The sequence below is a fragment of the Sminthopsis crassicaudata genome, chromosome 6 (genome assembly GCF_048593235.1).
Source record: "Sminthopsis crassicaudata isolate SCR6 chromosome 6, ASM4859323v1, whole genome shotgun sequence".
In the NCBI taxonomy this organism is placed as follows: domain Eukaryota; kingdom Metazoa; phylum Chordata; class Mammalia; order Dasyuromorphia; family Dasyuridae; genus Sminthopsis; species Sminthopsis crassicaudata.
The window spans coordinates 193,646,325-193,674,010 of record NC_133622.1 but is presented as its reverse complement, the minus strand read 5'-3'; the positions used below and the strand labels follow the sequence as shown (position 1 = coordinate 193,674,010).

At 45.1% G+C, this 27,686-nt stretch overlaps 2 protein-coding genes across 8 annotated transcripts in view; one reads left to right on the top strand and one right to left on the bottom strand.

Moving 5' to 3' along the window:
* The window catches only part of VPS16 (VPS16 core subunit of CORVET and HOPS complexes), a 25,524-nt gene extending 3,516 nt beyond the window's left edge, over nucleotides 1–22,008 (bottom strand). The window contains exons 1-12 of the mRNA XM_074274956.1: nucleotides 21,849–22,008; nucleotides 3,563–3,651; nucleotides 3,296–3,393; nucleotides 2,879–3,007; nucleotides 2,443–2,587; nucleotides 2,120–2,235; nucleotides 1,836–1,958; nucleotides 1,643–1,698; nucleotides 1,440–1,529; nucleotides 1,212–1,306; nucleotides 781–857; nucleotides 28–159 (exon numbers count right to left, since the gene is read on the bottom strand). Coding sequence (XP_074131057.1) covers nucleotides 28–159; nucleotides 781–857; nucleotides 1,212–1,306; nucleotides 1,440–1,529; nucleotides 1,643–1,698; nucleotides 1,836–1,958; nucleotides 2,120–2,235; nucleotides 2,443–2,587; nucleotides 2,879–3,007; nucleotides 3,296–3,393; nucleotides 3,563–3,651; nucleotides 21,849–21,901 — 1,203 coding nt within the window. The 5' untranslated portion in view covers nucleotides 21,902–22,008. The remainder of the gene's footprint in view (nucleotides 1–27; nucleotides 160–780; nucleotides 858–1,211; nucleotides 1,307–1,439; nucleotides 1,530–1,642; nucleotides 1,699–1,835; nucleotides 1,959–2,119; nucleotides 2,236–2,442; nucleotides 2,588–2,878; nucleotides 3,008–3,295; nucleotides 3,394–3,562; nucleotides 3,652–21,848) is intronic.
* Nucleotides 20,952–27,686, top strand: PCED1A (PC-esterase domain containing 1A). 7 transcript variants are annotated; one of them, XM_074274958.1, is made up of 10 exons: nucleotides 20,952–21,185; nucleotides 22,005–22,207; nucleotides 23,270–23,346; nucleotides 23,667–23,844; nucleotides 24,069–24,148; nucleotides 24,554–24,792; nucleotides 24,963–25,113; nucleotides 25,207–25,453; nucleotides 26,466–26,771; nucleotides 27,071–27,686. In XM_074274958.1, exons 4-10 carry the CDS (start codon nucleotides 23,772–23,774, stop codon nucleotides 27,241–27,243), a joined length of 1,269 nt encoding a protein of 422 aa, XP_074131059.1. In that variant the 5' UTR covers nucleotides 20,952–21,185; nucleotides 22,005–22,207; nucleotides 23,270–23,346; nucleotides 23,667–23,771; the 3' UTR covers nucleotides 27,244–27,686. The 7 variants fall into 7 exon arrangements, with proteins under 7 accessions (XP_074131059.1, XP_074131060.1, XP_074131062.1 ...); XM_074274959.1 differs by lacking the exon at nucleotides 23,270–23,346; XM_074274961.1 differs by lacking the exons at nucleotides 20,952–21,185; nucleotides 23,270–23,346 and having other exon boundaries at nucleotides 22,102–22,207; nucleotides 23,649–23,844.

Sequence of the window (27,686 nt, the reverse complement as noted above, 5' to 3'; positions counted from 1 at the left end):
CACCCTTTCCTCCCCCTGCCCACTGACCCTGAGCAGGCTTTTCTGCATCTCCGGCTGGTGCTCATGGCCGGCTGCCTCGATGCACTGCCGGACTGCCTGGGGCAGCTGCTCCCTTTCCTGGATCTCCCGAAGGTACTCATCCGCCTTCTGGCTCTCCTTCTAAAGGGTGAAGAGGGAGAGGGGCCAGAGTGGTGACCCTGGGCTAGCAAGCAGGTGAGTGTCACAAATCAGAGCCCCCAGCGCCCTTTCCACCTCCCTCCCTGGTGGTAGGAGTCAGTGAGAGAACAGGCGAGGGCATGCAACCAAATGTGTCAGGGACAAGCCTAAACTCCTGAGCCCCTCGGAAGGATCCGACCGGGAAAGGGATCCTCCCAAACTCACATACTCTTGTCCCTGAGCCTCTCTAGGGCCACATGATTAGGGAAGGAGAAGGGAGACGGCCTGGAATTCAGTCTGGGACTTTCCCCTTCCAGCTCCCAGAGGGATCCAGAGGAAAGTCTAAAACACGAGGAAGTTTCTATGGCTCCATCCCCTTCCTGGGTCTTCTCAGCCTTCATCTTGGATGGAAGCTTCATCTCATGACCGGACTTGACAATGTCTCCACTTCCTTCCACTCCTGTTCCCCCTCATCACTTGGAGCACAAGTACTTGTCTCCAGCCACATGACACATATCAGGAGAAAGCTGCCCAGCTTGGCCATTGTACGCTAGGGTCGGGACAGTGAGGGAGTGGGAGGAGCCCTAATGTTAGATGGGAGGAAGTGGTCCTGGAGTGTCTCACCTCATATTCCTTCTGAGCTTCTAGTAGAAGAGCTCCTGGGGCCATCGAAGCAATCCTAAAGATCTCTTCACTGGCCACTACGGATGCGAGAGGGAAGGAATGGTGAAATGTGCAGTGTCTGGGGCTGGGATGGAGGTCCAGCCCCTCTCTCTCTCCTCTGCACATAGCAAGTACCCCAAACCACAGTGAAAGACTACCTCCCCAGGCTTCCCAAGTCAGTGAGCCTTCATTAAGCACCGCATGCGAGGCACGGTGCTCCAAGATGGACATAGGTCTCTACCTGCCCTCTGCCCTTTTACTACTGCTGTGTTCTCTTTACAGATTTGGCCTGGCTTCTCACAAAAGCCCCAGGATGCCCTCTCTCTCTAGTCTGGGGCTTTCTCCCCATGGAGAGCTAGGAAGCTTCCCTTCCCGCCAGTCACAGCCCTCACCAGGAACTTCGTGCAAAAACTCGTGGACATTTCGTGAGAAGATCCGGACTCCATCCAGCTCAGGCACTAGGTATGAGTCCTCTTCTAGTACGAACCTGCAGTCTGTCAAGGAAAACTCCAAAGAGAAACAGAGCAGGAAAGGAAGGGAGCAGGGTCCTCCACACCCCTCCCCCCAACCTGCGGAGATCCTCCCATAATATATGGCCACAAGATGACTTCCAAGGATACTGAATGCTTTCAGGTGCACTGCCAGCCACCAGAAGCCGTCGCTCCCAGGCCACCACAACAGCCTTTTGCTTGCCCTTTGGACGATTACACCTGCCACAGGGGACACATCTTGTCAGTGGTCACACAATTCATGGTACTAGGACTTAAAACAAGCAACCCCAATTGCTTCTGGGCGCCATCCCAGCTTCCGCCCGCTTCCTTACCAGGCCATTTGCTTGGGCGGGGCTCGAATGTTGCAGTTGAACTCATAGAGCTTCTCCTGGGGTAGGTCAGGGAGGACATTAGTGCTTCTTATTCCTACCAGTCCCTCCCCATCAATTCCCCAGAGATGGTCCCTAAAGGACAGTAGAGAGAGTCCTGGGGATGTTCAGAAATCAGGCTGTCCCCATGACTTACCTTAAGAGAAGCCAGGCCCATCCAAATGTGGCCTGTGTCAGTGAACAATGCCAGGTACCGATAATTGAAGGACACGGCCATCTGAAGGAAGCCCCCCACTCCTGGAGTCAAACCAGGAGGTATCTGGAAGTAGAGCACAAGGCCCCCACCTTGAGTGAGAAGGTGCCAGCCCTTACCCATCCCTCCCAACTCCATGAGGAGGGGGCCACGGTGCTTGTGTCCAGTCATTGGCTCCGTCCCTCCCTGCAGCCCCTGAAGGGGTCGCTGCCATTCTATTTACTCACCACCCCCGAGCAGGCTGTGTTGTCCAGCAGGAAGAGGTCAGGACCAATGGCTAGAAGCACGAGGGTCACTCGGTCTTGGAACACAACTGTCCAGCATGAGGGCAGAGCCTGCAGCCCTGGATGGAGAAATCAGCATGGGGGAGACTGAGGCTGCAGAGGCCAAGATCAAGGTGAAGGGGCAGGGCCTAGCTCCCCGGCATCCATTCCTACACATTCATATCAAATATACCAGCCTGCCAAAAGCAGCCACGTCCACGTCCCCCAGGGGGGTGCACTGCCCATACCTCCAGATGGCACGCGGCGCACAGGGGAAAGGGGGTTACCTGGCACCTCAGGCATCCTACGAAGCTTCAGGTCCCCTACATTGGCGCTGAGTGTGAAACGATGGGCACCAGTGAGGATGGCGATCCCCGACCCAAACTCTGTGTGGAACACCCGGGCATCGAGAACCCGGTTCTGGAGCACCTCCTGGATGGGCCAAGGAGAGGCAGACAAGGAGAAGCAGTTACTTGCCAAAGATTCTCTCTCAAACTTCCTGAAAGACTTATCCAATCTAGTCCTAGCAGCAACTGGGACTCAGTTAAGTCCATATCTGTCCCACCAACACCCCACTACCCACACCCCTAACCCCAGGCCTGGCTATCCCCATCCTGTGCCCCAGCCTGGCCCCCACTGCTCCTCCCTGCCTACCCTTGCCCCCTTACCAGCCCCAGGCCCTTCCCCATCCCCCATCCCATCTCTCCCCTGTCTCACACCTACATTGCCCATGCTGAAGTGTCTCCGGAAGTCCCCATGCAGCCCATAGACCAGCACAGAGCCATCTTCCTGCACACACAACAGTTCTTCCTCGGCCGACCAGCCCAGTAAGACCACAGGCCCACTCTTCCACTGCATTGAGGGGGGAGGGGGGCATAGAGAATGTGAACAAGGCTGATGGGAAACTTTCTGGAAAAGGGCACAGGAGGGGGAGGAATCCCAAGGACCCAAGGGGAAGTGAGAGGGGATGGTCCTATCCTAGCCGGGGTTGACTCAGGATACCTATGGTCCAAGGGGTGGGCTGTGGGGTGGGCAGGGAATCCAAGTCATACAGAGATAGAGAAAGAGGCAGGGGTCCCCAAGTGCTGGGACTGGAGAACAAGGAGGTGAGCAAGGAAGCCCTGGGGCTGGGAAGCGTACCAACAAGCTGGCCAGAGCCACTCCAGAGGACGAATAAATCTGAAGCAATGGTCGAATGCTGGGTGACTTCTCCTTCTTCCAAGGGTTTCTCAACAGAGCTGGGGAAAGAGAGAGAGATAATCCCCAGATGGAACCCCATGTCCTTGTCCTCTCAAGACCCAATCTCCCCTAGGCTACAAAGGCAGAAGGGCTTTACAGGACTCAGGATGGAGGGAAAACAGACCAGCAGAATGCAATGGGACAAGGCGGGGAGGGAACAGCACATACCAATGGGGCCCCCATAAGGAGCTGCAGCTACCAGGCAGTCTCGGAGGGGTTCCTTCAGGTCCCAGTCCATGCTGTACAGCTCAAACTTCCTGCCGGGAGCAGAAAAACGCCAAGATCAGTGTCAGGATAGGAAGCTTGGGGAGAAGACTCCCCGAGTCTACTAAACTCCTCAGCATTCATAGAAGGGACTCCAAAGGTTGCAAGGTTTAGAAAGAGGAGAGAACTGAGAGACCTGGGTGAGAGAACAGACACCATCCAAACCTGGGGACCAAGGAGAAAGTCAGAAGAGATAACTCCCTCCAACGGGGAAGAATTGCCCAGGGTAGAATGGAAGAAAGCAGCAGGAGAAAAAGCTATCTTAGATGTGGGCAAGGGAAGGAAGGGAAGAGAAGAAGCATTCACATAATCCTACTCTGTGCCAAGCACTATTCTAAATGCTTCAAATTATTACCTCATGCAATCCTCACAAGAACCCTGGGAGGTCGGTGCTAGGATTATCCCCTTTTTACAGTTGAGGGAACTGAGTCAGACAAAGGTTCAGAGACCGGCCCAGTCACACAGCTAGAAAATGTCTGTAGCTGCATTTGAGCTCTAGTCTTCCTGACCTAGCACTCTACCCACTGAATAACCTATTACTATTGGTATCAACAATGGAGTTCTCACAAGCTCTCTGCCCGATGCTTTGCCCAGCTCAAACATCAACATACTTGAGGGCTTCAAAAGAAAGTTCCTTAGAGCTCAAAAAATAACACTATAAATGTAAACAGTAATTTTAGGAAATACAACCATGTCGCAGAGTGCTAGACCAGGAATTAGAAGACCAGAGTTCAAACTTTGCCTCATTTCCTAGTTGTGTAACCCTGGAAAAGTCACTGTATCTCTGCCTCTGTTTCCTCAACTGTAAAATGGGGACAATCATAACCACCTACTTCACAGAACTGCTGTGAGGGTCAGATGAGTTAACACTATAGAGTGCTGGGTGAATCTTAAATTGCTAATATATATGTTGGCAATTTGGTGATGACGACGATCTGTGGGACTTAGCTCAAGCTACGTCATCTCTCTAGCCATTTTCTGACCTCCATCCTTTCACAAATTTCCAGAAAAAAGGCTTACTGCCCACACTTGCTCCCTTCCCTTACTCCCTCCTATGCTCCAAGTTGTCCAGCAGGTGCTACTCAGACTACTCCTTGCCATCTTTGTGATTCTGAATGCTCGATCTCTCTGTATGTTCTCTCCTCCTTGGGTTTCAGGGCACTGCTCTCCTCTGGTTCTCCTCCTGTCTGTCACACTGCTCACTCTCAGCCTCCTTTGCAAGATCAGTAGTATCCCTGTCCTTCTAGGTAACAATACATATGCCCCAAGGCTCTCATCTTTTCTCTTGGTATTCCCAACTTCCATTCTGAGTCCTATACAATCAAGCTCTCTTCTCTCTTCTAAGTTCCAGGTCCACATCTCTATCTGCCTATTTGTCCTTTCCACCTGATTGCCCCAGAGGCATCTCAAACTGAACAGGCTCAAAATATTTTCCCCACAAAATCTACCTCACCCATCAAACGCTCTTACTTTGGTTGGGTCACTACTCTTCTACCAGTCGCTTTGACTTGCAATCTCAGAATAAGAAGCCTTGCATCGAGTCGAGTGCCAAATCTTGATTCTACTTGTCCAACACTTCTCACATTTCCCTTTCCCTTCCCTCACAGAGCATTAGCCTAGAAGCCTTTTCACCTGAATACTACACCACCTCTTAACTGGGCTCCCTGTGGGCACTAACCACATCATACTCTGGCTTAAAAGATTTCAGTATCTTCCCTGTAGTCCCTCATCTAAAACACCAAATCCCCTCTTTGGCATCTAAACTCCCTCCCAATCTGTCTACAACCTACTTTTTTTTTTTTTTTAATAATAGTTTTTATTTACCAGATATATGCATGGGTAATTTTACAACATTGACAATTGCCAAGCCTTTTGTTCCAATTTTTCCCCTCTTTCCCCCCCCATGGTTGGCAGGTTGACCAATACATGTTAAATATGTTAAAGTATAAATTAAATACAATATATGTATACATGACCAAACAGTTATACACCCTACTTTTTTTAAATAGTGATTTCACATTAGTTCCTTTCACATAGCCCGGCCAAACTGGCCTATCAGCCACTTCCCATGACCGCCAGCATTCTCTCATCTCTGTGTAAGCAGTTCCCCATGCCAAGGGCATTTCCCCCCTCATCTCTGTCTCTTGGAACACTCTCATCTTTGACAGTTGAGCTCAAGTATTGACTCCAAAAAGTGGATTTTCTTGATTTCTTAAGGTGTTATGTCCTTTTCCCATTACTTTGTATTTATTTGGACACATTTTGTATTTGAAAGGTAGTGTGGTATAATGGAGAGAGAGATGGTTTTAGAGCCAGGAAAACCTGGGCTTAAAATCCACCTCTGAGACCTTGTAATTGTACGGCCCTGAACAAATCATTTAAACATTTAGGGTTCCATAAAACTTTAAAACTGGGGCAACTAGGTGGTGCAGTGGATAGAGCACCAGCTCTAAAGTCAAGAGGACCTGAGTTCAAATCTGCTTCAGACACTTAACACTTCCTGGCTGTGTGACCCTGGGCAAGTCACTTAATCCCAGCCTGAGCAAAAATGAAAGGAAAAAAACAAACAAACATAGAACTAAATTTGCACAGCAGGTTACATGGCAAAGGGAGTTTCCTTATTGAAAGTACCATTGAAATCACAGCTACATTAAAAAAAAAAAATCTATACTGACTTATCTGTGTAGATGTTGCTTCTCTGTGGTAGAACTTAAGTTCCTTGAGGACAGGAGTGTTTTGCATCTGTCTTTGGACCCCCCCACCCCCCAGAGCCTAGCACAGTGCTCCACAGTAATAGATGCTTAAAAAAGTGTTCAGTGAATGAACGATGTCTAAGGTTCCTTCCAGCCCTAAATCAAGAAAAGATCAAAAATCTCTTCTTATTTCTTCCTTCACATATAAACAGGCAATAGTAACACTACCAATCTAACTGCCTCCCAAGTGGAGCCTATTTCAGGAGGGCATGGCAGTAACATAACACTGCATAATAATTTACTGTGGGTTCTCCTGTCCCTTCCCTTGTTGGGGTCTCCTGACATCTCTCTAGGGCAGACAGGGATCAATGGATTTAAGAAACTTTAGGGCCCATTTAGGCCCAATTTCCTCAATTGAGAGAAGGGAAGGGAAGGGAAGGGAAGGGAAGGGAAGGGAAGGGAAGGGAAGGGAAGGGAAGGGAAGGGAAGGGAAGGGAAGGGAAGGGAAGGGAAGGGAAGGGAAGGGAAGAGAAGGGAAGGGAAGGGACTGTGTAAAGTCACACAGATAGTAATCAGGCTGGGAATAAAATCTGGACTTTCTGACTACAACCAGAGTCTTCTCTTCACTAGACTGGTCTGTTCTTACTATGGGGGCACTCACTTTATGAAAAAGCTCAGAGGGATGACGCTTGTCCAAGGTCCTGAAAAAACCAGGAATGGAACCCAAATTAGAAAGGAGGCCCCTAACACTGCTCCCCTTAGAAAAGCAAACAGCCATCTGTCTGCCTAGGAAGCATCAGAAGAAAGGACAAGCAACTGAAGATATTCCATATACTGAGGCATCTTGGGGGGGGTGGGGAAGGGGGTGGAGGATGTGTGAGAAAACTGGGAAGAAGAATGGTAATACAAGCAGGCTTTTGTCTCAGAGCTCAGAAATAAATCACACTCACCAAGAGGTCACCTTAATTGGTCCCAGGGAGAGACTTTGGGGTCAGGAGGCCTAGAGTGAACCACAATAAAGGTGTTCTCTATTTGCCAAAAGCAAAGCAGTGACTAACTTCTTGACTTGCCATTCTTGAAAGCTAAAGACTCAAGAATTAAGGGAACACATACCCTGGACCTGAAAAACTGGAAGCTCAGACAGGCAGAGATTTTTTGGAGAAGTAACTCCTCCATCTTCAAATTTGTGAGAAAAGCATAATAGTTAGAAAAGGTTTTAAAAACAAATGCCTTTGATTCAGAGAGATTTTTTTTTCTTGGTTTGTTTTTGAGGGGGTAAGCAGGAAAGTGTTCTTTAGCTATGTATTTTTAAATTTTATTTTTATTTTCAGTTTCAATTCCTCCACTCTTCCTCCACCCACTGAGAAGGTAATACAATACTCTTTGTTATCTATGTCTTTAGCCATATTGAGGGGGGAAAATATGGGAAAAAAATACTCAGAACGGATGATGATAGATAATGGTGAGGAGGAAAAGCAGAACAATGCAATTTTTATTTTGTCTGTATATTCTCTTTCTTGTCTTTCTCTCTCTCATCTCTCTGTCTCTCTCTGTCTGTCTGTCTCTCTTTCTCTCCCCCCCCCCACCCCCACCCCCCGGAAGCAACTGGGGTTAAGTGACTTGCCCAGGAAAACACAACTTGAAACTGTTAAGTGTCCGAGGCCACATTTGAACTCAGGTCTTCCTGACTTCAGGGCTGGTGCTTTATCCACTACACCAATTAGCTGCCCCTCTCTATTTTCTCTTACAAGGAGAATGATCTTTGCATTGGAAAGGATGGAACAAATACAGACAATTCTCATTCTGAATAAATTCATATTATATAAATTCTACTTTACAGGAACAGCTAGATGGCACAGTGGATAGAACACTGGTCCCTGAAGTTATGGGTTTCAAATCCGGTCTCAGACACTTAACAATTGACTAAAAAATAAAAAACAAAAACAACCTCCTCCCAAAAAACCCCTCAAATTCTACTTTACACAAAGAATTCAGAAAAAAAAATCTATATTAAAAAACCCACCTATGTTAATTTTACTATATAATATCACGCTTTATTTCTTGATCCTATCTCTTGGCTCAGCACTCTGCAGCTTCCTACCTCCTACCCCCTAAAGCCTCCCAAATAAAAAACTTTCAAAAAACACCAAACAAAAGCAGAAAAACAGACTGCATAGAAAGACCACCACCAATCAAGTACTTGGCTTGACACCTCAAGCACTAAGAGAGATGACAGTTGTCCCATCTGCCTATCCTTCCTCACTCTCCAACCCCTACAAAGTCCCCTTGTATTTCTCCCCAGTCCCCACATGTCACCCATGTTTTCTTGTCCATGTTTGTCTCCATGTGGCTAGCCGTGGCCCACACATTCCTCTACCTGCTCTTACTTTGTGGGCAGCTACCTATCTGCCTCCCTGCCTTCCTCACAAGCACAGGCAAATTCACATAAAAATTGACTTTCCACAAAGGTTTACTGAAGAGTCTATTTAGGTTAAATGAGAATTGTCAGTGTGGCTGAGAGAGAGGTGATACTCAAGATACATATGGAAAAAGGAAAAGAACACCCAGGGATTCTTGCTAAATTTAAGCCACTTAACTAGGATGAAATATATCCTCAGATACTGAAAAGTCCTAGGAGATGTGATTCCTGGGTCACTGTCAATGACCTTTGAAAGATCATGGACAACAGAAGAGATGCCGAAGAACTGGAGAAAGGCAAATGTCTTTTAGTTAGTGAATATCTAAAAAAGGAAGCAGTGATCATAATGAACAAAATATGATTTACTTCCTCAAGAGGAGATTATATCAGATTAAACTCATTTCCTTTTTTGACAGGTTATGCAACACAGCAAGAGAAGCGAATTCCAAAGACCTGGGAGGGAAAATCTCTTTATTGTTATTTTTAAAAAGTAATCAAGGGAATATTAATAACTGTTGATCTGCATGATGACTTTCCACTCTCTACAACATTTTTATAAGAATAATCTACACATGCACCAAGAACATCCTCACAGATGAAAGAGATAGGAAACAGGTCTCTAGAAGAACACACAACTGACCAATAGTCACAAAGAACAAAAAAATCCCTTGGTACCTAATTGGTACTATTAATGGATAGAATAAACACTGTTTCAAAAGCTTTCTTTCAAACATATCAAATCAAGTATGAATCCTTGGGAGAGAGAATTCTGGGAACATGGCAAAGTAGATCAGAAAATTCTAAGCTCTCCAAATGTCCTCCACTGACAGAACATCACCTCAAAATGAAAGGCAAAAAATAAAGGGATAAAGCAACTATCCTCCTAAAACAACTTGAGAAGGCCTCAGGAAAGCCAGGACTTCCAAGTCCTGGAGGTTTGGCCTGAGTAAAGTATAACCCTCTCTGGGATGATTCTGCTGAATGAAAATCCAGGGGGCCTGGAGGAGGCAGATCAACTGGAAGAAGCCTAGGCCTTCAAGGACTTTCATCTCATGAACTTTTACTTCAAGGCCTCAGGAACTTTCACTTAATGTGGGGAATATATAGCCCAGTGGGGAAAGATTCAAGGATCCTTGCTGCTTCTGGGCAGAAGACCTAGCAGCGCTGACCAGACATGATCCACAGCTGTGGCTGTGGGTGAGGTAGAACAAGCACATGGCCAGTGAATGTAGTGCCACAGGGAGTAAGAGCATTTTCAGGGCAATGTGACTTGGGTCATAACTGTGGTTTAGGAGAGCAAAGGAGTACTTGAGGTTGGGCCCTAGATAGAATTCAAAAAATAATGGCAAGGAGGACCTGTAGCCTAGGGAAACATTCCCCACAACTTGGGATTAAAATCTAATTACAATGATAAGATGCTAAAAATAAAGTAAGACAAAATAAAAATGAGTAAGCAAAGGAAAAAGAAGCCAATAATAGCTAACTATGACAATATAAAATCTGGGGTCATATTCAGAGGAATATATTGAAATAAAAAAAGTCACTCCTAAATCAAAGAGTAATATCAAGTAGACACAAGCTTGGAAAAAAAAAAACTCTTGGAAGAACTTAAAAAGGACTTTAAAAATCAAATAAGAGAGACTGAGGAAAAATCAGGGGAAAAATTAAAAGCAATCCAAGAAAATTATGAAAAGAAAGTTAATCAACTAAAAGAAAAGATCCAAAACCTTAAAGAAGAAAATAGCTCTTTAAAAAATAGAACTGAATAAGAAGAATCAAGTGATTTGTTAGACACACCAAGAAATAATAAAACTAGAAAAAAAATCTGAAACTTCTCATTAGAAAAACAACTGATCTGGAGAGCATATTGAGAAGAGACAATATTAAGAATTGATAGAGTGCCTGAAAATTATGATAAAAAAAAACAAGAAAACATTATAAGAAATTATTAAGGAAAATTACCTGGAAATCCTGGAATAAGAAGCTAAAGCAGAAAAAAAATCTACTATTCACTACCTGAAAGAGGTCTGAGAAGGAAAACATAACGGGAACATCATGGCCAAGTTTCAAAATTCCTGATTAGGAGAAAATACTGCAAACAATAAGGAAAAAAAATTTAAATACTACTGAAATACAATCAGGATATTACAAGACCTAGCAAATTCTACACTAAAAGACCATAGGTCTTAGAATATTATATTTCAAAGACCAAAAAAAGTAATATGGCAACAAAACAAAAACAAAACAAAACAGAACAAAACAAAAAACAAAAAAAAAAAATAGGACATTTGACAAACTGAAAGATTTCCAAATATTTATGACAAAAAAAACAGAACTCAAAGGAAAATTTGATATAAAAGACCCTGAAAAAATATATGGACAATATTAAAGACTAATTATAAGGAACTCATTAAAGTCAAACTATTTACTTCTTATATGTGAAAATGTTATCAGTCTTCTTAACATTATCATCATTACTGGTTGTAAAAAAAAAAAAGATACAATTTAGAAGAATATCAAATGTTATTGATGTAGGAACTAGAAGTTGGGGTCTGGTCACGTGAAGAATTCCCAATGGTCGTTCTCTTTGACAAAAAGTAGGTTTATTTAGAAGAGGTTATACAGGATGATTTCAGAAAGGCCTGGAGAGACTTACATGAACTGATGCTGAGTGAAATGAGCAGGACCAGGAAATCGTTGTACACAGCAACAATAAGATTATATGATGATCAATTCTGATAGACCTGGCCCTCTCCAACAATGAGATGAACCAAATCAGTTCCAATAGAGCAGGAATGAACTGAAACAGCTACATCCAGTGAAAGAACCCTGGGAGATGACTATGAACCACTACATAGAATTTCCAATCCCTCTATTTTTGCCCGCCTGCATTTTGGATTTCCTTCACGGGCTAATTGTACACTATTTCAAAGTCTGATTCTTTTTGTTCAGCAAAATAACTGTTTGGACATGTATACATATATTGTATTTAATTTATACTCTAACATATTTAACATGTATTGATTGACCTGCCATCTGGGGGAAGGGGAAGGAGGGGAAAAATTGGAACAAATGGTTTGGCAATTGTCAACGTTGTAAAATTACTCATGCAAATTATCTGGTAAATAAAAACTTTTAGATATGAAAAAAAAAGAGGTTATAGACAAAATGAAGAGATACAATAGACACTAGGAGTAGTAAATATGAAATAGTTGGAAGAGCACATAGTTAGCAAGGAAAGGGGTTTTATGGAAAAGACAAGTTCCCTAGTGGAACCCACAATTAACCAGGAGAATGGGAACATCCCATGAGGCTGGAGTATGCACTTGGCTAGTAGGTTAAATCCTGAAAGGGATTTAAGCACCCTAAAAGAGTGAGTTAGCTATAAGGAGAAAGTCACCATGAGCCATGGAGCATGGGGTGAGAGGAGGGACACCACAGGGCACGAGGCTGAGTGCTATGGTGGGCTATAACTCCTCAGGGGATTCAGCAACCCTCAAGGGTTTGATGTAACTTGGATTTCTTGGCTGGACACAAGGTAGGGCCTTAAGGCTAAACGGATCCCTATCAATGCCCTTTCTGCTTACCTCAGGGAGCAATTCCATCAAATTTCATTCTTCCTCTGCTAACCTGTACCCAGTTATTTAGGACCTCATCTGCCAGGGAAGTTTTAGGATGGTAAGGGAAAAGGGTAAAGTGAAAGGAAGAACGGGTTTAAAAAGAAAAGCTGAGCTAGTGAGTAAAAATAATATGAAGAGAAATTCACAAATAGATATTCTAACTTTGAATGTGAATGGGATGAACTCACATCATAAAACAGACAGAAAAATGTATAAAAACTCAGTATCCAACAATATGTTGTTTACAAGAAACACATTTTAAGAATGAGAGATATATACAGAGTTAAAATGGAGGGTTGGAGCAGAATTTATTGTGTTTTGTCTGATCCAAGAAAAGCATGGGTACCAAGTGATCTCTGACAAAATTAAGGCTAAAAATAGATTTAATAGACATAAACAGGGTAAGTACAATTTGATAAAAGGTACCACAGATAATGAGGCAGTATTATATATAGACTAAATACTATAGTACTTAAATTGTTAAAAGTTAAATGAATTGGGGCGGCTAAGTGGTGCAGTGGATAAAGCACCAGCCCTGAAGTCAGGAGGACCTGAGTTCAGATCTGATCTCAGAACACTTAACACTTCCTAGCTGTGTGACCCTGGGCAAGTCACTTAACCCCAATTGTTTCAGAAAAAAAAAAAATTAAATGAATTTCAAGTGGAGATAGGTAATAGTATTATAATAGTGGGGAACTTTAACTTTTCCTTCTTAGAATTAGATAAATCTAACCAAAAAATTAAGACAAAAGTCAAGGAAGTGAATAGAATTTTAGATAAGCTAGTTATAATCACTATCTGGGGGGAACTGAATGGAAAGGGAAAAGAATATACTTTTTTCTCATTTATTATATTTATATTTAACTACAGAAACAAAGATTAAAAACTAAAAATTAAATATCCTAATGTTAAAAAAGTTGTGGGTTAGGGGCAGCTAGGTGGTGCAGTGGATAGAGCACCAGCCTTGAATTCAGGAGGACCCGAGTTCAAATCTGGTCTCAGACACTTAACACTTCCTAGCTGTGTGACTGGGCAAGTCACTTAACCCCAGGCTCAGGGGAAAAAAAAAAAAAAAAGTTGTGGGTTAAAGAACAAATCATAGACACAAAAATTTCAATACTGAGAATTACTATTATGAAACAACATAACAAAATCTATGTCACATCAAAAGCCCATAATCAAAAGAAAATTCATGTTACTAAGTGCCAACATTAATAAAATTGAGAAAGAGCAGATGAATGAATTGGCTATGCAATTTAAAAAATCTAGAAAATGAACAAACTAAGAATCCTTAAACACTAAATTAGACATCCTAAAAATTAAAGATGAAAGTAATAAAATTGAGTGTTAAAAAAAACCATTGAAGCAACTAGGAGCTGGTTTTATGGAAAAACAAAAACAAATTAGATAAACCATTGGTTAATTTGATTTTAAAAAGAGGACTAAAAATCAAATCACTATTATTAGATAGGAAAAGAGTGAATATACCACTAATGAAAATAAAATCAAAGCAATAGGAGTTATTTGGCTAAATTATATGCTTGCAAATTTTAAAATTTAAGTCAAATGGAAGAATTTTTACAAAAATATACATTGCTTAGATTAGTAGAAGAGGAAAAAGAATATCTAAATAGATTGTTTTAGAAAAAGAAACTGAACAGGCCATAATTGATCTTCTTAAGAAAAAAGTACCAAGACCAGATGCATTTACAAGTAAAATCTATCAAACATTTAAAAGATGAACTAATACCAATATCAAATAGATTATATGGAATACTAGGTAAAGAAGGGATGATACCAAACTCCTTTTATGAAACAAATATGATACCGCTATCTAAGTTAGAAATAGTAAAAGCAGAAAGAAAATTATAGACGAGTTTCATTAACGAATGTGGATATAAAAATCCTAAATTAATATTAGCTAAAAAATAACAACATATAAGGATTTTACATTACAACCAAGCAAGATTTATACCAGGAATGGAAGGAGTCTAACAGAAAGAAAAGTTTTAATATGATTAATTATATCAATAATAAAAGTTTAAATATTAAATCAATATTTAAACTTTTGATAAAGTTTTTGATTTCTATTAAAAACACTTGAAAATATAGGTATAAATGAATTTTTTCCTTAAATTAGTAAAAAAAAAAAAAATACTTACCTAGAGCCATTAGTAAGCATTATTTGTAATGGGGAGAAGCTAGAAGCCTTCCCAATAAGAGCAGGTGTGAAAAAAGGATGAAATAGAAAGAAAATACCTCATTTAAAATAACTTTAGATAGTATAAAATATCTGGAAGTATACTGTCAAAAGAAATCCAGGAACTATATAGACAAAATTAATTAATTAATTTTTTTTTCCCCCTGAGGCTGGGGTTAAGTGACTTCCCCAGGATCACACAGCTAGGAAGTGCTAAGTGTCTGAGACCAGATTTGAACTTGGATCCTCCTGAATCCAGGGCTGCTGCTCTATGCACTTCGCCACCTAGCTGCCCCAAAACAAAATTATTAAAAAATAAAACAAAACAAAAAACCAACTTTGTATAAACAAATCTGATTTACCTAGAAAAATATTAACTGTTCATGGATAGGCAGGGCCAATATAACAGAAATGATAATTTTACTCAAACTAATTTATACATTCAATGTCTCAATTACCAAAAAATTATTTTACTGAATTAGAAAAAAAAATTACAAAATTCATTTGGAAGAACAAAATGTCTAGAATATCAAAGAAACTTTAAAAAAAAAGTAAAGAAAGGAGCTCTAACAGGACTAGATCTTAAATTATATTAAAAAGCAATAATTATCAAAAACATCTGGTATTGACTAAGAAATAAAAAGGTAGTTCAGTGGAACAGAGTAAACATACAATTTACAGTAGCAAATAAATACAGTAACTGACTTTCACAAATATAAAAATGTAAGTTTGGGGGATAAGAATTCAATATTTGGTAAATACAAACAAACAAAACTAGAAAGGACTAGGACAGAAATTGGACATCAAATAATACCTTACATCATTTACCGAGATGAAAAAAGGATAAATAACCTAATTGTAAAGACAGATATTACAAGAAAATTTGAAGAAAATGGAATATATTACTTATCCTAAGTGAAATGCAAAATGGATAATTTTGATTATATTAAATTAAAAGAGATTTGGGTTTTTTTCAAATTTCAGCTCTTTTTTATTTTTTTAACAAAGCTTTTTATTTTCAAAGCATATTCATGAATAATTTAAAAGGGATTTGTACAAATAAAACAAATATAGCCAAGATCAGAAGAAAGCAAATTAGGGGGAAATTTTATAGACAGATTTTTGGAAAAAAGTCTCTTAATCTCAAATATATAAAGAACTTTCTCAGCTCAATAAGAATATAAATCATTTCTCAATTGATAAATGGTCAAAGGATTTGAATAGGTCTTTTCCAATGAAGAAATAAAAATAATTTATAGTCATATAATAATGCTTTAAAACATTATTAATTATGAAAACTTAAATAACTTTGAGATTCAATCTCAAACCTATCATATTAGTTTAAAGATTTTTTTTTTTTTTTTTTTAATGCTTTGGGGATTAAGTGACTTGCCCAGAGTCTGGAAAGTGTTAAGTGTCTGAAGCTGGATTTGAACTTAGGTCCTCCTGACTTCAGGGCTGGTGCTCTATCCACTGTACCACCTAGCTGCCCCTTTTAACATTTTTTAGGGGGAAACATTTTTCTTTCTTTTTCTTTCTTTTTTTTTTCCCTGAGGTAATTGGGGTTAAAGATCAAAAAGGAAAGTGACAAATGTTGAAGGGGATGTGGAAAAATCAGGAAACTAATTCATTGTTGGTAGTGCTGTGAACTGATCCAAACATTTTGGAGAACAATCTGAAATTATGCCCTAATTATACAGTTATAAATGTAGAATTATAAAATTGTATATACCCTTTGGCCTAGCAATACCATTATTACTTTTATTTTCCAAGATGATTAGAGGGAAAAAAAAAAGAACCTACATATTCTAAAATATTTATAGCAGCTTTTCTTCATTGAAATTGTGAGGATGCCTGTCAATTGGAGAACGGCTGTACAAACTGTGTTATATGATTGTGATGGAGTACTACTGTGTTATAAAAAATGATGAGCTAGTTGAATTTAGAAAAACATGGAAAGACTTAAGGAAATAATCAAAAATGAAATGAGCAGAAGCAAGAGAATGTATTATACAGAAAGAACCATATTATTTTAAGAAAAACTGAGTGACAATCTTTTTAAATAATATAAATACCCAAATTAACTATAAAGGACAAATGAAGGAAGATACTATCTGCATCTAGAGAAAGAATTGATCTAAGTATATATCGAATGGTTTCATTTATCTAAATATTTGTGTCTAATGGGGACAGAAAAAAAGAGGAAAAAAAGTTATATAATGATAGAAATGCAGTTTTATGTACAACCATTTTCCCCTCTATTCATTTATAATGTGGAAATGACTTATTTCTTAAGCTCAGAATAAAATAAAATTAAAAATTATTTTCAACAATGATTTTTAAAAAATCTTTGAAGGAGTAAAAAAGATAACTTTACTCACCAATCCTCTAATCATTAATGTCAAATGAAAGATAAAACGAGGTAATCTATGTATACTAAAGACGCTTGTCACTGTCACTGAAAATGTCTGGCTCAGAATCCCAAGGGAAGATGGATCCCCCATACATACCAAGGTCCTTCCTACTAATGGATGACATTGTAGTGATTGCCTGAAATCCTTGGGATTTTACAGAACTCCCTAAATGTGTTCCACAATCTCTCAAAATTATTTAGCTTACCTGTCTTCACAGAAAAAAAACAAAAACAAAAACAAAAACAAGTGTGACAAGAATGATCTTGTCCCCGATTTTGCCATGAAAGTGGTCAAATATAGAGTTGAACCCAAATATGGAACACCTTGGACAGTCACTGCACAGTAACAGTGAGCCAGGCCTGAAATTGAAAATTAGGAATTTTGCAGAGCTTATAATGATGCTCAGCCTCTTCCTGAATAAATTAGGCTCCATCTTTTTAACAATGATATTTTTTCACATTGTAATGGAATGTATTTGGGGAAATGGAGGGAGTGGTATATTTGGCATAGAAGGCCTGCTTTAACTTCTGAGCTGTGCCATAACCCCCTTATGTAATCGCAAGGTCTCTGATGAACCTCAGTTTCCTCATTTATAAAACTGATCTTGGGTGTTCCTTCCAACTCTAAATCTACAATCCTGTGCCTAGGAGTTATGGATCCACAGGCACCTGAAGGGGAGCACATAGCAGGACTGAGCAGGGAGCAACACATGACCAACCAAGAGTCTCACAAGGACCAGTATAAAGGATGTCAACAGAGAGATACAGGGCTGCCATCTGGGGAGATATAAGGACAGACATCCCGGGCCATGAAGTGTCCAGAACATGGATTCAGGGCTTTGCAGCAGGTAACTCCTAACAGTCATACAGATGAGGATGGGGCAGCTGTTGAAGGGGGCTACTCAAACTGGCAATATTACAGATCCACTGAAGCGTCACAATTAGACTGGCAGACCAAGGAAGCTTTATGTAGTTTACCTAGAGTTTAACAAATCGTTTGAAAAAGCAGGTTGTTTTCTTATGGACAAGAGGTCAGTACAATTAGGTGGATTTAGAAGTGACAGAAAGGCTGAATACAGAGTTGTCATTAATGGCTTTTAAAGTTAACTTAGAAAAAAGTCTCTGTGGAAAGTCCCAGGGATCTGTATTAACAGTAGGCTTTTTAAACATTTTTAACCACTGACCTAGATAAAGGCCAGATAGAAAGCTTATAATTTTTTTTAGCTGTCACAAACCTAGAAGGTACCATTAACACAAAGGACTTTAAACGCAGAATCAGGGGTGTGCTGATTTCTGAGGTATAAATATTCACAATGAAAACTTAACAATCAGGTCTGTAGGAGCTGGATTTAGGACATTCCTGGGCACGATCCAAAATGATTTCCAGAGATTAGAACTTTGGACTAAATCGAATAATTTTTTTTCTTGCTGTCTTTTGGTTATTTATTGATATTTGTTTATGTCACATTCACTAAAAATATATATTCTTCTCATCCCTACACACTGTCATAAGATTTTTGTTTTGTTTTTTAAATTCCCTTCCTATTTAGCTTCAGCACAGCCATTTTATTTGTAGCCATCTGAGGCTATGGAATTTAGCACACTTAGCACAAGATGATTAACTGGTTAGGAATAAAAGAACACTGGCTGTTTTAAGATAGCCATTTGCTAGACTAACTCCAGTATCAATTTGCTAGATGCAATTTTCCCCTTCTGCTACTACCTGTGATATGTAAATCTCCACTCTCATTTGCTTGCTATAAATTTTATAAGCCTATCTTTGAAATGTTAAATCCTAATTGTAAGTTTTCTCTGCAAAAACAACAACAACAACAACAACAACAACAACAACAACAACAAAAAACATAAGCCCTAAGAAAAATATTATTGCCCAGAGATAATTTAGAAACTCTGAACCTGTGCACAAAGTAAAATAAAACCTGGTTTTAAAATGTCTCCTCAAGAGGATAAGCATGACTTACAGCAATAACTATCAAGAAATTATTGGCTATTTTTATATCACCAGCAAGGCATCCTTTGTAACAAAACAAAAAAAGTTCAGTAAAACAAACTCAGTCGGTAACTACAACCTCTCTGCTGGCTGGGCTGTTTCCATCAAAGAGGACCAGGACAATCTGATCTGTAGTGCATTCAGCAGAACCGGCTTGGAGGGCTGTCACCACCAAGAAGCCTGGAAGGGGATGAAGAGCCAAGAATACTAGAATGCTTTGATTCTTGGAACCAGTGTGCAGTGGTTCTCTCTGAGAATCCTTGATTCCAGAACCCTAACCTCTACTCGCTCAGCAATCTATTATGGCCAATGCTCAGAAATTTCCACAGCTTCACGCCCATTGTACTAGAAATGTCCACCCTAAAATATTTTGAAAACTGATCACATTTTGACCAAAACTGGTCACCCCTGATCAATAACCCTTAATTAGCACCTAGCTTCAAATTGGGACTCAGACTGTCTGGATAGGAAGAATGCTGGGGGACACTTCTCCCTTTCCTCATCCCTATGCCCACCCCCATCTTCGAAAATTCCCCGCTCCCCCAGTACATCACCCAGGTTGGTAATTTGGAGTTTAGAATTTCTACTCTTCATGAAGCCCCCGGCTGGCCCCGGGAGCACCCCCTCTAATGCTAGTGTAGGCTGTCCAGGTCTTGGTCCCCAGAACCTCCAGAACAGCGGTGGCCCTTGGGGTCGGAGGCTCTGTTTCAAGCACTCCCTCACAGCCCTGTGCAGAAGGCCTGCCCTCCGTGGGCTCCCACCTCCTCAGCAATTCGGCGACTGAAAACTCAGAAAACTCTTGCCACCAAAGTCTCTGGCACTGCCACGGGGATCTATGTGAGAAAAATACAGTTTTATCACTAGAATAAAAGCACTTAAAAAGATGTATTTCCATGTGCCTTGCCAGGACATCCTAACCGGGTCTTCTCCATCTGCTCAGAAGTTGAGGCTTATGATTTTTACTAGAACAGGAGCCTCTTGAGAGCAAGCGCTGTCTCTTTTTCCCTGTGCCCCCATCAATTAGCATGGTGCATGGGACATAGCATTTAATGAACTTCTTTCTTTTATTCATTTGAAAATATATGCAATGTTATATACTCATAATACAATATGATTATAATATATAAAAATATGTAGTGAACATATAATATGAAATTTAATAGGGATAAATGCAAAGCAGTTACATCTGAGTTTTTAAAACAATCCCTAAGCACAAAAGAGAAAAGGCACGGTGACTCAGCGGTTTATCTGAAAAAGATGCGGTTACTCCGCGGTTTATCTGAAAAAGATGAGGTTACTCCGCGGTTTATCTGAAAAGATGCGGTTACTCCGCGGTTTATCTGAAAAAGATGTGATTACTCCGCGGTTTATCTGAAAAAGATGCAACAGTTTTAAGGGACTATAAGCTTCCAACACAACATTGTGATATGGCAATCCCTCCCTTTCCCAGTCCAAAAAATCCCAAACCTCTAACACTTATCTAAGGTCGATATGGCAAGGTATTATTATTCCCATTTCACAGAAGAGAAACTGAGTTTCATCAAATTTAAAGTGCCTTGCCCAAAATCCCGTGGCGAGATTCAAACCCAGGTTCTGGTACGTCTAAACGCAATGTTTTCCATCCTTCTGAGATCCTCTCCTATTGATCATGCGTGCTATTTGTTTATTCATAGTTCCCTACGAGTTATCTCCCCCATCAGAACCCAAGGTCCTCGAGATCAGGAACAGATTTCTTTTTGGTAGCCCCCGCCCGCGGAGCAGACAAAATATGCAGAGGTAGATTTTGGTATCAATACGAGGAAAAACTTCCCCCAAACGGGCGATTATCCTTTCAACAGAAGGAGCTCTTTCTGAAGCTACTGGAAATCGACAAAGCAAAGGCTACTGAACCAACCTCTCCCCAAATGCCAATCAGCGCGCATTTATTAGACGGTTACTGTTGGCAGCGCGGCGCTGGGTCCTGGAGATAACCAGACAACAGTCCCTGTCTTTGAGGAAGTTCCATGCTATGGTGGAAGACACCGTGTACATAAATAAATATCTACAAATATATAAAGATAACTTTATCTTTATATATTGCCTCCCTTTTCCAGGCAAGGGAGACAAGAGTCAGTGCAAAGACACCATGGCAGGAGATGAATGAAGAGTCCTGTGTGAGAAACCGCGATCAGGTCAGTGGGGCTGCGGCGCGCAAGTGGAGGAAGGGGGATACGTAAGGTGGAAAAGGGGGATGCGGGAGGTCGTGAAAGACTTAAAAAGCCAAGAAGGGCTTGTATTTGGTTGTAGAGGCAATAGGTTATTTATAGAATGGGATTTCTGGGTTATAGCGTAAACGTTCAGATACGGGTTGGGCCAGACAGGGGTCGAATGGGCTTTTTTTTTTTTTTTAATAGCGTAATAATTTGTATTTTAATATAATGGATTTGTTTGTAAAATTATCTTAAAAAAAAAATGCATGTGAAAACGATTGTCGGGAAGGGGTCCATTAAGAACGCCGGCCCTATGATGCCTTTCCAACCCAGTCTGGGAGTCTCCGTTTGGATGCTTCCTTGACAACTGCATGGTGTGGGTTGGAGGAATTGGGGGGAAGGCGGGGCGTTACCGAGGGGATTTAGAAAAAGCCAAGAACGGGGGTGGATGGGTGTGGGGGAAGGGCAGGAGAGGGGGTGATGGAGTGAGGGGTGCGTGGGGAGAGATGAGGGCGGGGCTCTTGACAGCGAGGGGAGGAGGGAAGGAAGGAGGGGGGAGACCAGGGGCCCGATGCACGCAGATGGGATGGGTCGCACAAAGGATGAGGAAGCGAGTCCTACGTCGGCCCGGGGACCCGCGCTCACCGATAAAAGGCCGCTTCCCCGAGGGGGTTCCAGTCCGCAGTGTAACAGTCCATGGCTGCGTCCTAATTTCCCCCCCCAAACCCGGGGCGTCCACTCAGCTCCGAACGGCCGGCCCTTCTTTATTCTATTTTGCTAAACTTCCGCTTCCGCCCCTAGCCGTCACGTGACGACGCCGAGGACGCCATCATTTTTGTGGGCAGCCTTTGGCTCCGCCTTCTCCGTGGCTCCGCCCCCATCGTGTCTCGGCTACGCCCCCCACCTACTCAGTCCCCGCTGAGCCCGCCTACCACTGCACACCCAGCCCCAGACCCGCCCTCCATTCAATTCAATTCAGCACCTGCTGAGTGCTGGTCCCTAAGGTAACGCGGAGGGAGACCTTACTGATAGCTCTGATTACAGACTGAGCCTACCAATAGCGGGGACAAGTACTTAAATGACTGTGGTTGATGTAAGGGAGCGTGAGATAAGTGCTATGAACCGGTCCAGGGTGTCCTGGGAGACATCTGAGGGGGCAATCAGGAATGCTTCATGGAAAAGGTGACCCCTCCAGCTGCTCCTGGAAGAGAGGAGGAGTAGATCTTAGTGCAGCCCCCCTCCCCCGGGCTCCCATCAGCTTCCCCTCCCCCCAGCAGCCGAGGGCTCCAAGTTTGGAGTCTGGGCATTCCTAAGGGGGGATGTGGGTAAATAGGGCCAAAGGGAGAAGTCGCTTCTAGGGTGTGCTAATGTAAAAGACCTAGTCGCTGATATTGTTTCATTTTTTAAAAAATCAAGTTTCATTTTGGTTTTTTTTTAGCGGATGAATAAAAATAATGTCCCTTTGAGATTTAGCATCCAAACACGTTCGTCTAAAATACAATCCCTGGATGCACACCCTAATGAAACGTGCTGCGCACGACTGGGGGGGGCGGAAAGAGAAGGGAAGGGAGTCTTGGAAAATAGGCTTCCAGTAAGGAGGTCAGGGACCCGGGGGAACCTGAGCGGGAGCGGGCGGGTGGGGGAGAGTAGAGCGTTGCAGCCAGCCCCCGGAATCCCTCTATCATGGATAGGCCCTCTGGGATCCCCCAGATGTGGCAGGATGAGCTGTGGACTCGCTGTCAGAAAAATTCTGCCTTTTACTAACTACCAGGGACTAAGGCTGGATTCGAATCCAAGTCCTCTGCCTGCAAAGCCCGGGCTGCCTCCATGGCCCTAGGTAGCCACTCTTCTCCAAGAGTAATCTCCCAAAGCACAAAATCTGCCGAGGAGAATGGTTAGTGATGGATGGAATAACCAGATTTTAATGACAGTCCAGTGGGAGGAAAGCGGGAGGGGCACGGGGGGGGGCCACAGAAAAGCCCCTCCCCTCCCTTTCCTTTCCGACTGTCTGGCCCCCTCCCCCCTTCTGCCCTTCCTGTAGTCTTCCTCCTCCCCCTCCCTCCCAGCTTCCTTCGTCTCCTCCACCTCCAGGCGGCCCTCCCGGATCTCCTTTCCTTCGCTTTGATGATACAGCTAAGTAGGGGTTAGTAGCGGGTTGGGGCGCCCTCAGCACGTGGGGGACGGACTCTTTGGAGGGCTGCGGACCCGGTGAGAATAGAGCTCTGGGGGTTAAGTGGCAGCTTGGGTCAAGGATTCGAAACCGAGACCTCAAAGACGGTAAATTCCCTCGTATTGCCCCCATCCCCCGGAAACAAAAACTGAGGCCGCCAGAAGGCGGAGCTTGACCCCGGCCTCGAAGCCTGACACCCCCACAGCTACTCCCACTCCCCCTCCTCCCCGGGGAGGGGCAGAACTAACCCTACCCTTCCGCCCTGCTGCTCCCAGCCCCCTTTCTTCTTGTAGGTCTGAGGAACCTGGCCACTCCTCCCTCACCTCCCGGGAGACGGCTGAGAGCGGCCCCGTGCCCCCAGGCCCTGCCAGCCGGCTGGTCTGCCACCCCCGGACACCATGGTGCACTTCTTGTCCTACGAAGTCCGGCAGCTGCTGCACAACAAGTTTGTGGTTGTCCTGGGAGATTCCAGTGAGTTGGAGAACCTTCTTCTGCCTCCCCACCTTCCCTCCCTCTCCCCCTCCCCCATCCCCCCACCCCGGCCTTGGATGCATCCCACATGTGGGAGACTCCTCCGAAGGATGCCCGCGCTCCCAGCCTCCCCTGGGGAGCTGCCCTTCTCTGCGCCCGGGAGGAGGCCTCGGGGTGTGGGGCTCTGGTTCGGCTCCCCTCCCCCACATCTCTCCTCTCCCCAGTCCAAAGAGCCGTGTACAAGGACCTGGTGCTGCTGCTCCAGAGAGACACCCTGCTGACCGAGGCCCAGCTCAAGGCCAAGGTGAAGGGCTATCCCCGGGGGGAGGAGGGCTAACCTGGAGCCCGAGGCCCGGGGGCTTGTGCGCAGGTGTCCGGAGCAGCCCTGCAAGGCTGAGCCGGAGGAAGGATGCGGGCTCTGGGCCAGACGCCCTGCCGGGGTGAGCGGGCTCTGGCGGGCTCTGGGCCGGACGCCCTGCCGGGGTGAGCGGGCTCTGGCGGGCTCTGGGCCGGACGCCCTGTCGGGGTGAGCGGGCTCTGGCGGGCTCTGGGCCGGACGCCCTGCCGGGGTGAGCGGGCTCTGGCGGGCTCTGGGCCGGACGCCCTGTCGGGGTGAGCGGGCTCTGGCGGGCTCTGGGCCGGACGCCCTGCCGGGATGAGCGGCGCGGCCCACGCCTCCGTGGGCACTGTAAGGCCCTGTCTGCATTAGGGGGAGCTGAGCTTCGAGCAGGACCGCTTGGTGGCCGGAGGACAGCTGGGCGAGCTCCACAACGGCACTCACTACCGGGAGGTCCGCCAGTTCCTGTCCAGCTCGGGCCACCACCTCCTCCGCTTCTACTTTCTCACACGGGTGTACTCGGCCTACGTGGAGGACATCCTGACGGAGCTAGAGAGCGGGCCGCCCCCCGACCTGGTCATCATGAACTCTTGCCTGTGGGACCTCTCGCGGTGAGCCCGAGGCAGCCGGCCGGCCGCTCCTCCCCTCCCCCTCCCATCCGGGTCTGGGTGACGGAGGCCGCCCGACCCTAGCCCAACCCCTTGTTGCTGGCGGCCCCCCTAGTCTATATTCTTCCTTCCCAGGGCTCTGAAGCCCCCGTCCCGTGTTTTTTGGCCCCCAGGTACGGGCGCAACTCCATCCGGAGTTACCAGGAAAACCTGGAGTGCTTGTTTGAAAGGATGGAGCAGGTCTTGCCCGCCTCCTGCCTCCTGGTGTGGACTCTGGCCATGCCTCTGGGGGACCGCGTGACCGGAGGCTTCTTGCTACCAGAGGTGAGAAGGGGGCCTCCCTCCTCCCATGGGGGGGGCCGGGTCTGCCGCTGCGCCTTCCCGGGGGAGGGCCCTAAGCTTGCGCTTCGTTCCCAGCTGCGGAAGAAGTCGGGCTCCCTCCGCGTGGACATCCTCGAGGCAAACTTCTACTGCTCCATGCTGGCGGGCGGACACCACTTCGACGTGCTGGACCTGCACTTCCACTTCCGCCACGCGGTGCGGCACCGGCGCTTGGACGGCATCCACTGGGACCAGCACGCCCACCGCCACCTCTCCCAGCTGCTGCTGGCGCACGTGGCCGAGGCCTGGGGCGTGGAGGCGCCCACCCGCGGCACCCCCTTCGGTGAGCTGCCCTCTCAGAGCGTGGGGGGGCCAAACCGGAAACCTGGCGCCACCTGGGGTTTTCTCAGGGTCAGAGAGCCAGAAGTCAGCCTTTGTTTCCAGCACACGTAGCACCGCCCATCTCCTGGACCTTCCACATCCCAGGGCTTAGAGCTGTGTCCCGCTCCCTCCAGCCTCATCCGGGAAATCTGCATAAAACTTCTGGCTCTCCCTTGGGTCCGGGAAAAAGACACATTTTTTCTGATGTTTACAGCGCCCCTGTAAAATCTGCCTCACGTGTTTGGTCATTGGCTGCTGACCTTCACATGTTATTTGTGGCTTGGAAAAACTCCCCCAAATTCCCATTTAAAGCCTTAGAACCGAGTTGTGACGTAGAAGGACACCCGAGGGCGGGCTGGTGGAGGAGGCTCTGACCAGGGGGAGGCAGTCTGCCGCCTCCAGAGCTTCCGGCCCAGGGGGAGAGCGGGCCTAGAGACGGACTGTGCGTGTTCAGCTGCCTTAGTACCCATGTGAAAGACCCTTCTTGTAGTTATCCCGGGGAGAGGGATGAGGGCCTGAGCCGGAAGTGGTGAGGAGAGGGGGAGTGGGCAGAGACCATGGGGGTTGCATTGACAGCTGACTGCCGTGAGGGAGAAGGCGAGGTGGTGCGGTTAACCCAGAAAACTAGAACAGGGGAGAGGCTGTTCCTTTGGACATGTGGGACTGGAGGAGGAGCGGCAGAGGGTCAGGGTAGAAATGCTACCAGAAAGCTGGGAATGAGGGGCTAGAGTCTGGAGAGATTAGGGTTTAGGATTGTCCAAAGGGAGTGAGCAGTAGGGTCAGAGTCACAAAGGATAAAATAAGGGCCGCTGGACTTGACAACTACAATCTGTGGGGGCAGCCTGGGAGAGACGTGAGTGAGGGGCAGAGGCGAGTCAGTGCGAGGACCCGAGACTGAAGGCCCAGTTTGGGACGGGATGGGGGCAGGATCCAGGGCCTTGGCATCCTTACCTGAGCCGACATGCCCATTTCAGGGGAATGGAACGAGGAGCAGAGGCTCCTAGAGCACAGAGGCCAAAGGAGACATCCGCCTCAGAGGAGGAAGCGGGCTATTTCCTTCGAACCAGTGACCCAAGAGATGGATCGTCCTCGGGCCTGGCTGGATAGGCAGTTCCAGCCCCCCTTCCTGCCTTCTCCCCAATCCCTGCCCTTCCGCCTACCCCTTCATTCACCTCAAGCCCTCCCTCAAGAGAGCTGCTTCTTCTCAGATAATCCTGTCCTGCCTGGCTACCTCCCCCTCAACTACATAGCCTTCAATGACCCCTTACCTCCTCCTGCCGGTGAGTGCCACCTCTTCCTCTCTCCACGTCCTAGGAGCTGGGTGAGTGGGGGGACAAAGTTCAATGTCCCCATCCTGCCCTTGGGAGTGCGAGAGTGAGAGTAGCCTCCCTTTCTTCCCCCTGGGTTCTGAAGCAGCAACACCTTTATCTTTCCTTTTTAATCTCCCCAACACTGCTGGGAGAGCCTTGGAACGAAGCGTGTCAGAGCCAGTTTTTATAGACAAGGAGACTGAGGCTCTGAGGGGCAGAGCGATCCCAGTGTCTTGTGACCTCTCATGCCTTTAATTTTTTTCACACAGCATTGGATTACGCACCTGCCCGCTGGCCCCTTTACCCATCGGTTCCTCACTACGGACAGCGCCACAATCTGGTAATGCACCGTGTCCGTCGCCATGTGCCTAGCGGCCCCTACAGCCGCTCCCGGGAGGAAGGGCTCAGTAGACAGTGGTCCAGATCTAGCCACAGACGGTGAACCGCCTTTCGCTGCCCAAGGATGTGACTGGACGTTCTGACTTCATGGCCATGGGCAGATCGTCCTTGCTATGGACTGATTTTCACGAGTCTCTCTCCCGTCTTGACCAGCCTGCCGGGCAGAAGAACCTCTTTCTGCCACGGGTCCTCCCGTCCCACAACTGTGACCTCCCTTGTCCAATGTCTGTAGTGGCCTGGGCCAAATAACCTTTACAGCTAGAAATAGGGCTCGGTGGATGGAGGGAGGGTCAGGGGTCCGGAAGTTCCAATCCAGCCTCTGACCTTGCTAGCTATGTGACCCTGGACAAGTAACTTAACCTATTTGCTTTCGTTTCCCCAACTATAAAATGTGTTTTCAAACTTACCTTGAAGTGTTGTGAGAATCAAATAACATACTTGTAAAGCACTTAGGAGGTGCTATATAAATGCTTATTCTGTCCTGTC

Excerpts from the sequence above, each read along its gene's own strand:
- PCED1A (XM_074274959.1), top strand. The coding sequence starts at position 23,772 with ATGGTGCACTTCTTGTCCTACGAAGTCCGGCAGCTGCTGCACAACAAG. Across the intron at positions 24,149-24,553 it reads AGGCCCAGCTCAAGGCCAAG|GGGGAGCTGAGCTTCGAGCA; the intron begins GTGAAGGGCTAT and ends TGTCTGCATTAG. Across the intron at positions 26,772-27,070 it reads CCCCTTACCTCCTCCTGCCG|CATTGGATTACGCACCTGCC; the intron begins GTGAGTGCCACC and ends TTTTTCACACAG.